The following is a 10,836-nucleotide window of genomic DNA, read 5'->3' as shown; positions in this document are numbered from 1 at the left end:
TTGGAAGATGAATTCCCTGAACTTTTTTTCGTTCTTCTCTCCTAATAGTTCCCACACAATTTTTCTTAGGGTTTAGAGTTTCAAAATCTGTAGCCTGAGTGTGATTTTATAGACTCTTGCCTTTAAGAGTCCTACCTTAACATGCTTCTGGAAACCCTAACCTTCTCTAATTGGGAAACTGACTGTTTCTAATTAATATTTAATAATTTATAATATTTGATATTTCGGGACAAAAATACCCTCTCTCCCAAAACGTTTACACGTTTGGGCGTTTGGGTATTTCACAAAGTAGTTCTTACTTTCCCATTCCACTTTCCTTGGTGGGAATCCTAAACAAGGCTTGATGGTGTTGATAAATCCATCGATCTGATTGTGCACAAATCAACATAAAAGTAAAAACAACTAGCAAACCACGAGATGCACACCAACGTTTTACGTGGTTCGGTCAAGATGCCTACGTTCACAGGTGACAACACAATCTTCACTGTGAGAGTGCAAAATTAAAAAGGATTACAATGGATTAACACTACAAAACTTACAAACCCGTAATCATTTCCCTTCCTTTTCAACCAAGACCTAATTTAGAGAGTAACATGAGAAAAACTGCACCCTTCACATTCAAGAGAGCCTTCATATCGTAGATTTTTGCAAAACCTAAAAATCCAATGTTTCCTATATTGTTCTCACACCAAAATAGGGACTCAGTTTCGTGGGAAACAAGATACTTTCCCAACAGATGGATTAGAGACTTAGGATCATCCTATCAAAGTGCTCTCTGTGGCGATGAATTTGAGATCATCAGGAAAGAGAATTAGTTTGACTATCTAGCTTGATTAGGAAGTTGGGTTGGATTAGGGAAGTAGATTGGATTAGGAGAATCTAGGTTAAATCTTATCTCTGTCTCCTTTTATATTTATCTGTAAGTGCTTATTTAACCACACCTTTACTGATTAATGAGTTACATCACAGATGATCTCACATATCTTCTTAATCTCATCCAATGATAAGATCCACCACAGATGATCTCAAATATCTTAACAGGGAGAGAGAGAGAGAGAGAGAGAGAGAAAGATCTGAACTAAGAAAAGGAGAGGTGGAGAGTTTGACAATGAAATACCTCTTTTCAAAGTTGTGATGAGACTAGTGAGATGCGATTTTGGTGGTGTGTTCGAAATGAAAAGAGGACCCCACCCATATTCCCTTCCACATTAGCCTCTGTCCTTTCTTCTTCTTCTTTGTGGGTGGCACTTTTCCACCTCATTAATGAGAGGGTGTCTGCATCAATGAGGAGAGGTATATCACTTTTTAATTTCTTATTTCCTCAGTGGGTCTCACCGTATCATTTCCCTTCTTTAGCTGTCTTCTGGAGAGAGATATTGTTGTCTTCGATGCTTGGTTTAATAGTCCAAACGTGACCTCTCTCTCTCTCTCTCTCTCTCTCTCTCTCTCTCTCTCTCTCTAATCCTAAGCACTAGACGCCTAACTATGTATAACTTAGGTAGAACTTAGGACACTCCAATGGACGGTCAGATTTGAAATTGACCCTGACCCAGGCTCAATAAGATCCAAAGTGGGACCAAAGAGGAGATCCGAACGGATCCTAACATAGGTGAACCCGATCTGAAGTGTAGCATCCGTAACTAGAATTGTCAGATTGGTGTGATTTTTGAAAATAAAAAATGGGGCCCATCAGATGGATGGCGTGGATCAATCGAGCTGGGGCCGCATTCTCTAATCCTCTCCTTTTTTGCCACGTCAGCCATAGAAAACTAAATATCCAAACCTCGTATCCCGAAAATAGCCCAAAAACGATGAAGAAAATATCCGCTCCACAACCGTATTCTCAAAATTGCCACGTGGCAAATCACCCACCTTGAAGATATCGAAAATGAAAACACTTCCGAAACGGGATTTCGTTTGGAAAATAAAGACGGAAGTGGAATTAACAAAAGCGTTCTTTGCATTTCGGCATTGGAGCTCACTTTCTTGTCTTCCAGCGCATGTGTCACTTCATAAGAATTCATCTTTGTTTTCCAAACGAAAACCCGTTTTGCTAGGAGTCCTCCGCTAAAAATATCTCCCTCCAGAATGAGCACCCATCTGACACGTGTCTACAAGGGCCCCACAAAGGATTAGATCTGAGCTGAATCAGATGCGCGAAAAATATCAGAAACAAGTGATAGAAAGAGCGCCACGTCAGCAAGAGCGGTTCTCGGGCCAATAGCGGGCTATATCTTGATATCAGGTTGTGGGAGAATGACGTGGCAGATATTTTTGCGACTTTCTCGGTTGAGTCAGTTACCACTAGAACAGGTTTACCTTTCCATCTCTTCTTAATATGTTTAGCAGAATAGAGAGAAAGAGAGAGAGAGAGAGAGATTAGGGTTCTGAAGAGATAGTGCCACTTAAACTGATTTTTCTTTGGAAGGATTTTACAAGGAAAAATGGGGGAAATTGATGGTGAAATTGGTGACGTGGATTTCGTTTCAGGGGAAATTGGGGGAAATTGTTTTCTTCCTCGGATGTTTCTTCGAGTTCTTCTTGTTGAGTCTGATGATTCTACTCGCCAGATCATCTCTGCGCTCTTGCGTAAATGTAATTACAAAGGTGTGTTTCGATTTTCTCTGGTTTTCTTTTATTTTTATAGCTTTTTTTTTATTTTTTATGATTAGATCAGATCTCGGGGTTTTGGTTAGGAAATTTCAATTGTTTGTTGATGAGATCGTGTTATTTGTTTCTTGCAATTCTCGAGTTTGGGATAATTTCTGATTTGAACTGTTTTAGTGCGATTTGTGGTTGGAGAATTAGTATAAAAAACTGGTTTTTTTTATCAGTGTTTTTAAAGTTCAAAATCAGATGGAAGAGCCTTGATCCATCTGCGATTCTTGAGTATTTGTGTCTTTTTCCTTCTTTTTTTTCAGTCATCAATGCTTTCTTTTTCTTTGTTAATTTTGAAGGGGAACAGGGGATGGATCTTGTTGCCATGTTTTGTGCTTATGGATGTAGTCATGATTGCATAGATCCGATTCTAACTCTGAGGATTGAAGGACTAATTTCCTCATGCAGTTTTTTAATTGATTCCTCTGTGGATTTTTAATTGATTCCTCTGTTATAGAGTTCCTGTAAAACTTTTGTATCAATATGATCAGGATAATCATCATTTACATTTGCTTGATGTCGCATAATTTGTTTTTTCTTACCTAGTTAATTTGTATGTTTTTCCTTCTTTTATTATGGTTTAGGAAAATCTTTGGTAATGGTTTCTTCTTCAACTTTTTCTTATCATTTGAACAGTCATCTTATCCTTAGGCATCAGATCCCTTATATATATATATATTCTTCGAGGGAAGGTTCCCTAGTATGTTAACCTTATAAGTGTTTTGAGTTTTTTTTTTTGGTTAAATGTATGTGATTTTGAAGCAGAGACCATCATGGAGCATTTTGAATACGAGCTCCCAATATTAGTAAATCTGATATTAATTTGGATGATTTTAGGCCTGCTTAATCTCTACTGGTGGGTGGAGTAACAGTGATTTCTCCTTAAATGATGCTCCATACCCAGAAGCATTATACTTGGTGCATTGGGATATGAGATCCCTATTCTCTTCCAAACCTAGGAATTTACCCCAATTTTAGAATTGGCTGATATTCCTATGGGTAAGAGTAACAGGTGGCAGGAAATATATCTTCAAATTCCATTAGATCTGCTTTATGTAGATAATAGGAAAAATGGCGGAAAAGAATTGGTGGAAAAAGAAAGGTGAAACTTGAGAAGAATTGGTGGAAAATGAGACTTCAAAATGATTTTATGAAATGATGGCTTAGGTATTTAAAGCTTCATGGGAAGATTTTTTTTCATAATATATAGGCTTCCTGTAATAAAAAAATCGCATCCTTTGATATTCACACAAAATCTGGGAAGAAGACTAATAGACATGTATGAATTGAAGATATATACCTATCCGAAAATGTAAATAAACTCTTACTTCTTATATAGACGTGGATACATCTAATAGTTCAACTTATGTTCACTTAAACTGGTTTTATTAATTATATCACATTCTTTGCTCGTTACACAATTATTAATGTGATGGTACTGGCCAGGGAGTTCTCTGCTTTTCTTTCAATTTCTGTGTCTTCATATAATGCTAGCTTGAATGCTATACTTTGTCACAAAAACCCTTTAATTGGTAGTTGTGAAATGTCTTAAGAGTAATATCTTGAGTCATAATCTCAATACTTACATTTTTAATGTTTGAGCAGTTGCTGCAGTAGCTGACGGCTTAAAGGCATGGGAAGCACTCAAGGAGAAACCACATAATATTGACCTCATCTTGACAGAAGTAGAATTGCCTTCAATGTCTGGCTTTAGTCTCCTTAACATGATAATGGCGCACGAGACCTGCAAAAACATTCCTGTTATAAGTATGTTGCATTGAATAGAAAATTTTTGCTGACCTGAAATATTTTGATTTATGTCAGAATTTTGTTTAATCACGTTATTGATCCTTTGGTGTTCATGCAGTGATGTCCTCACATGATTCTATAAGCGTGGTTTTCAAATGCATGTTAAGAGGGGCTGCAGACTTTCTTGTCAAGCCTATTAGAAAGAATGAGCTGAGGAATTTGTGGCAGCATGTTTGGAGACGACATTCTGTATGCCCCATCCCTACACTTAGCCTTTGTATTATCATGTTTTTATTGCTCAATTAACCTTGGTTATTATGTCTTTTACTTAACTGAATTCCAATTATTCATTCTTCTCCACCAGTCGAGTGGCGGTGGACATGCTGGCCGAGATGGGAACCTTTCAAAGAGAAAATTTGATGCTATTTCTGAGAATAATGCTGCGAGTAACCACTCAAGCGATTTTGTGGCTTGTATGCTGCAAAATAGGGAATGCAGTGAGAAAGGAAGTGATGCCCAGGTTAGTGTTTTCTCATCATTGAGTCATTTGTATTTGAATCTATGACATTGCTCTTGTTTATTCGATTGATTATCTCTGAGCTGGGCATGTTTTATCATTATAAAAAATATATAGCATACTCTGCCTGGCACATTGGGTCACATGATATTGATGAATTATGTTTATAATGCCGCGAAGTTACATATTTATATGCACTCACCACATATTTTTCCTTGTTTTGCAGAGCTCTAGTACGAAACTGGACACGGAAGCTGAGAGTGCATGCATGCATAACAGGCGGGATCTTTTGCAGCCAAATTGTTGGAGTGCCTCCCTTGCAGTTGACACAGGAGTACAGAGGCACGGGGAACTTGTTAAATCAGATGGGACATTGCCGATGCAAGAGAGTTTAGCTAAAGGTATGCCATGTTTCTTGTTTTCTGTTTTACGTCTTCCTGTTAATAATAAATTTTTTTACAGAGAATGCAAAAACTATAGAAAATATAGAGACCATGGCACATGACACATTACATATTGCAGGTAAATCAAACGGATTGGAAGCAGAAGCAACTCCTTGCAATCAAGCAATTGGTTCAAATGAGACAATCCTGGCAGAAAAACATACTCATGCTAGGTTAATGACTAGGGATGAGGATGTGACTCCAGCTAACTATAGGGAGGATGCAAGTTTTGTCAATAAGCCTGATGGATACAGTGATAAACATGTCAAACCTTCTAGAGAAGCCATTAACTTCATTGGAGCAATTGATGATAAACCACAATGGAGTTATCATCACGCAGACCAAAGTTCTGTTCGAGGTGATATCCCCAATGATCTAGAAAATCTCTCTAATGCAAAGAATGGGATATGCAAGTTAAGTTCTTCCCCGTTTTTGGAACTTTCCTTGAGAAGATCACAGCCTACTAGAGATGAAAACCAAGAGATTGAGGAAAGGCATATCTTGAACCATTCGAATGCCTCAGCCTTTTCACGGTGACTACTTAATTCCCTGAGCTTCAGTTTTTTTTTTTCATTTTTTTTTTTTCTCCCAATTTTCAAGTGTTGGATATTAACTGGTAAATATACTGGTTAGCATATGATAATATATATCTTCAGAGTCTACAGCTGAAAATTATTAGATAGGAACTAGTAAGTTTTTTGACAGCGGACAAAGTGCAACATGACACTCAAGAGTTTATGTTACTAATTCTCACTGTGTTGTTTTTCATTCTTATATCTGCTTTGATTTTTGTGCCTTTTTGTATTCACAAAGACTGGAAACAGGCATTGTATTTGGGTAGAAATTTTCTTTTTTGGCTAAAGGAAGCATTGTGCATGTAAGCAAGGACACAATTGGACATAGTGCTTACTGTGTAACATATATTTAATGTATCTCTTGAGGCATGCTTTGTTCTAATGTTAGATGTTATAGAGATACTATTGATGGAATTGAATGATGTCACTTGTTTTGCCTTAAGAACCAGATTATCACTTTTTCTATACCGCTAGTTTCATAAAGCTTCCCTGTGGGTGTGTTTTGTTGCACAATGTCTATGGTTTACTAGGTGTTTTGACTGGTTTTGTTGTGCCATGTCATCTACTAGTAGTGTTGGGGTGCATTTTTTTATTCAAATTACTAGGTGACTAGTTGCTTTGTCTCTTCCCTGTCTGTGCATGTGGTATGAATTTTGTCTCCCACCAAACTATTTGAATAAAGTTCGTATTTTGCTAGTAGAGTCTTGGGATTAAGCACTCATTCATCAATTCCAATGGAGGTGACAAGCAATATTTGCCTCAACAAAAAACCAGGTCATCAAAATTTGCATCACTCTATGTAGCCAGTACCATAAAGCTTCCCGTTGGGAAAGTAAATTGGAGACATCAACTTCACTCGAGTCAATATATTACTTTATTTGTTCCATCTCTGGAACGACCACCTCAACATTCCGGCATGCACATTTGTGTTCTCTCAAAGGAAGAAACTACTTCCATATCTGATGCCTAAGCATCCAATAGTTTATCCATTCTTTCGCAAGAGAGAAACTGCAACAGTACATTTTCTTTTACTGCCCCATTTAAAAATATTTTTCATCCATTTTCTTTGCATCTTGGCCATCATTCATTATATAACTGAATTGAATTCGTAACTGAAGTTATACTCAACTCTAAGTTCACATCTGCAGGTACAATAAGAGGACAGTGCAACCCACTTTTCTATCATCAACAAGCTTTAGAACCGAACTCAGGGAACACACCAGTGGCTTCAACGAATATCAGTCAAAAAATGGCCCTGATCATGCCAATGACGCTCCTCAATGCGATGAAGTGAACCATTGTAATGAAGACACTAACTCTCTGGCTGGTGGTCCTCTTGGTCAAGACAAAACAGAATCCCCATGCCCTCCAGTTGGGATTATCCCTGTCCCCGGTACTATTGGAGGCATGCCCTTTGATGGTTTATGTGCTGGATATGGTACTTTACTACAACCCATGTTTTATGCGCAATCAGGCCCTTTTCTGTGGGGTGCTAATGCAACCATCCAGCAGGAGCCAATCCATGCAACTTCATCGCATCAATCTAATCCCGAAGTTCATAACTCTGAGCAAAATCACCATCCAAATGATCAAACTGCCAGTAAGCCCAATTACCCATATATGCCCAGGCAGGAGCATGGTCTTGAATCTAAAGAGGATCCTAATAGCAGTGGTGGTGGGAGTGTTTGCAATGGCAGTAACAGAAATGTCACTGCAGCCGCTGTTTCTGGGGCCACGGCAGAGAGTGGGAACAATGAGGGCCTCTTCCCTCAAGATGGAATCAGGGTACTCGATTACCAGCGGTCTTCCCAAAGAGAAGCAGCGTTAAACAAATTCCGATTGAAGAGGAAAGACCGATGCTTTGAGAAGAAGGTACTTAACAGTATGAAAATAATTATGGTTCATCTCTCAGCCTCTTATCTATAGTTTGCACTGTGGTCATTGCAATGCAAATCTCTAATGAGGATTTTCGTTACAGGTTCGGTACCAGAGCAGGAAAAGACTTGCAGAGCAGCGTCCTCGAGTGAAGGGGCAGTTCGTTCGTCAAGTGTAGTAGTTGGATTCTCTTCCTCCAACCATAGAGACAGATTATTATTGCTATGATTCTTTCTCTTGGTCCCAACCCCAAAAAGGCTCAATTGATCAAAAAAGGGGTGGACTTCGACCTCGCCTATGGAGCTGGACTGACTAATAGAAGACCTCTAGACTACGTGCTGAGTTTAGGATCCAAGTAAAGGCTTGAGAAATTGTTTTGTGCTTTATGCTATAACTAGAAGGCTTAGAGTGAGGAAGGAGTTATCAAAAAGTTTTAGAGGAATAAGTGGCAGGCACCATTAACAGGTTCTTGACTACTGCTTTTTAATTATGAAATCTGCTTCTATCTGTTGTAAATAGGGGTATGTTTTGTAATTTGAACCAAAAGATCTGATTTATGTCTTCTACTAAAATGTAGTGACACCTAGAGAGTTATTCTTTTTCTATTGTTTTTTTTTAGAAAGATGACTGAAATTTTGTTGATACTTGTAAGTTATACACTGGGGAACAGAAGTCCCATCAAGTACTACATAGGCTCAATGAAGATGGCTAGAAATATACTTCCGACCCTAGAGATTAAAGGTAGCATATGAACAGAGAAAAACAACGTTAATGTTAGAGATCTGCATGATGATGGTTGAGAGATAGAAAGAGGGGAGAAGAAGTATGAGAGAGAGAGATATAATGCGTTCTAAAAGCTCTATCGCCCCAATACGCATATTATATTAATATGTATATGTAAAAGACCAAGATGCCCTTGCTTGGGCGTTAATACATTTTAACAGTTAACTTGGGCAACCCGTTGCCCACAACAACGCCTCTGCTTCATTAATCTTCGCATTTAACAACTTCTGCTGCCCATCAGTTCAGTCCTATTCTTTTTCTATTGTCAATGCATATAATTGTTTTTCTTGATTCTGATTCTACCCAAATAAGCAGATTCTGCATTTTTTCATTGCATTAGATAGCCATGCAGTAGGCTGCGTTCAGATTGCTGGAATCAGCAATTAGAATTGACATTCTATTTCAATTCCTATTCTGAATCCCATGCAACACGGCTTATGAATTGTGCTTGTGCATTTGGATTGTCGAAATAATGTGTCGGAATTGGCATCCTTCTCCTATTCTGCCCAATTCAGGGTTTGGTTAAAAAATGAACAGAATCAGTAAGATAGAGATAACACTCGGGGTGGAATTAAAGGGAAAAAATGTCGAAAATCTGTTTCTCATCCCAAGAGATGGTATTCTGATACTGCCCAAGTAGGAGTGAAGTTTTTATTATTATTTTTTAAATTAAATATTTTACTTTAAGTTATTTTTCATTCTTTTATATGGAATCAGAATAGGATGCCGATTCCTGTCCCTTATTCCAGCAATCCAAATGGAACCTTCATGTGTCATAAAAAGACTACCTAACGAGACCCTCCTCATCCAACTGTCGCAAAAATCCTTCCATCCTACCACCCGCATTCTTCTTTTCCTTTCCTTTCTCTCTTCAGATAAGACTCACCTCCTCTCTCCTTCCCTTCCCATGGCCGAAGAAAACCAACCCCAAGCTGATAAAAAAGAAATGACCCAAAACAAACCCATGGCTTCTCGCTACAAGCCACACCACATCCTTCGCTTCTTCTGCACCTGCATTTTCATCTTTCTCCTCCTAGTCGCCATAACAGCTCTAGTCCTGTGGCTTCTCTATAAGCCCTCCAAGCCTCACTTCAACGTAGTCGGCGCAGCAATCTACAAGATGAACACCACCTCCCAAAATGTTATCTCCACCACCATGCAATTCACCATTATCACTCGAAACCCTAACAAGAGAGTCTCGGTGCACTACGATCATTTATCATCCTTCGTTTCTTACCGGAATCATGCAATCACGCCGGAGATTCCACTCCCGCCGTTGTCTCAAGGGAGCGACATTACGGTGGTGATGTCGCCGGTGTTGGGAGGTGGGTGCATGCCGGTGCCGCCGGAGGTGGCGAGTGGGCTTTTGATGGAGCAAAACTATGGGGTTGTGAGGTTGAGTTTGGTGTTATTAGGGAGGTTGAGATGGAAAGCTGGAGCTTTTAGGAGTAGGAGATATGAGATGTATATGAAATGTGACATGTTGGTAGGGTTGAAGGATGGGGTTGTGGGGCAAGTGCCTTTGATCGGATCTCCACATTGCACCGTTGATATCTGAGTTTTTTCAAGTTTTCTTTTCTTTTATATGTATCGGTCTATGTAAATGGGTTATGTTGCTCCAAGGGAGGAAAAAAAAGGAGATAAATCTGTGGTAGAGTATATGGACTACATGTATGGATATCAAAGAAGATGGTCTCTCTTTTTCCTTTGTTGTTCTTGTTCTTGTTCTTGTTCGTCGTCCTCATCTCTCTCACCTGTGGAAGAACTCTTAAGATGACACAAATACCCCTCTTGGTATTCTATTTGGTTTCTCATTTATTCTTTAGTGACGTCTGTTACATTGAGGAAGAGCAGAAATATGGCCATACACTTTGGATGTGTGTACAAAGGCGGTTAAGATAGACGACGAGTTAAGCGGGTCACACCTAATTTTTTTGACTTTTAGTCTCCTCGACAAAAAAAAGGTCATAGGCTAGGCATAGCTCATGAGATGAATCCCTTTACGGGGAGGGGTCTGATAAACTCACCCCCTTTGAGGATTAATTCGGCCCCCTTACCTGCCACAACCGGTTCCTACATCAACAGCTCTCTCTATCCCCCTTCTTTCTAGAAACTTCTACGAGGCCCAGCGATGAATGATTTAGATCTTTGAGGAAGGTGGATACAGTAAATAAGTGTATTATTTTTTTTTAAAATCACTTGGGCCCACCTTGTTCAAAGATCCAAACCCTAGGCT

The 10,836-nt window shown here is 39.0% G+C and overlaps 2 protein-coding genes across 2 annotated transcripts; both read left to right on the top strand.

The window, feature by feature from the left end:
* Positions 1 to 2,265: 2,265 nt before the first annotated feature.
* Positions 2,266 to 8,420, top strand: PRR5 (two-component response regulator-like protein). Its single transcript, XM_077392258.1, has 8 exons — positions 2,266 to 2,607; positions 4,264 to 4,425; positions 4,526 to 4,656; positions 4,772 to 4,927; positions 5,151 to 5,325; positions 5,447 to 5,900; positions 7,091 to 7,814; positions 7,921 to 8,420. Exons 1-8 carry the CDS (start codon positions 2,445 to 2,447, stop codon positions 7,993 to 7,995), a joined length of 2,040 nt encoding a protein of 679 aa, XP_077248373.1. The 5' UTR covers positions 2,266 to 2,444; the 3' UTR covers positions 7,996 to 8,420.
* Positions 8,421 to 9,418: 998 nt separating this feature from the next.
* On the top strand, positions 9,419 to 10,308 carry LOC143887995 (NDR1/HIN1-like protein 12). Its single transcript, XM_077392260.1, has one exon. The coding sequence runs from the start codon at positions 9,508 to 9,510 to the stop codon at positions 10,156 to 10,158; it is 651 nt and encodes a 216-aa protein (XP_077248375.1). The 5' UTR covers positions 9,419 to 9,507; the 3' UTR covers positions 10,159 to 10,308.
* The last annotated feature ends 528 nt before the right edge of the window (positions 10,309 to 10,836 follow it).

This window comes from Tasmannia lanceolata, unplaced genomic scaffold (assembly GCF_043159265.1).
Source record: "Tasmannia lanceolata isolate RefF3 unplaced genomic scaffold, GAP_Taslan_0.1 ptg000012l, whole genome shotgun sequence".
NCBI lineage: Eukaryota > Viridiplantae > Streptophyta > Magnoliopsida > Canellales > Winteraceae > Tasmannia > Tasmannia lanceolata.
This window is presented reverse-complemented; position numbering and strand designations above follow the sequence as displayed.

Bases quoted from the DNA above. Each gene is read 5' to 3' on its own strand.
- LOC143887995 (XM_077392260.1), top strand. From the start codon at position 9,508: ATGGCCGAAGAAAACCAACCCCAAGCTGATAAAAAAGAAATGACCCAA.
- PRR5 (XM_077392258.1), top strand. From the start codon at position 2,445: ATGGGGGAAATTGATGGTGAAATTGGTGACGTGGATTTCGTTTCAGGG. The intron at 2,608-4,263 runs GTGTGTTTCGAT...ATGTTTGAGCAG, and splicing joins GCGTAAATGTAATTACAAAG to TTGCTGCAGTAGCTGACGGC. The intron at 7,815-7,920 runs GTACTTAACAGT...TTTTCGTTACAG, and splicing joins ACCGATGCTTTGAGAAGAAG to GTTCGGTACCAGAGCAGGAA.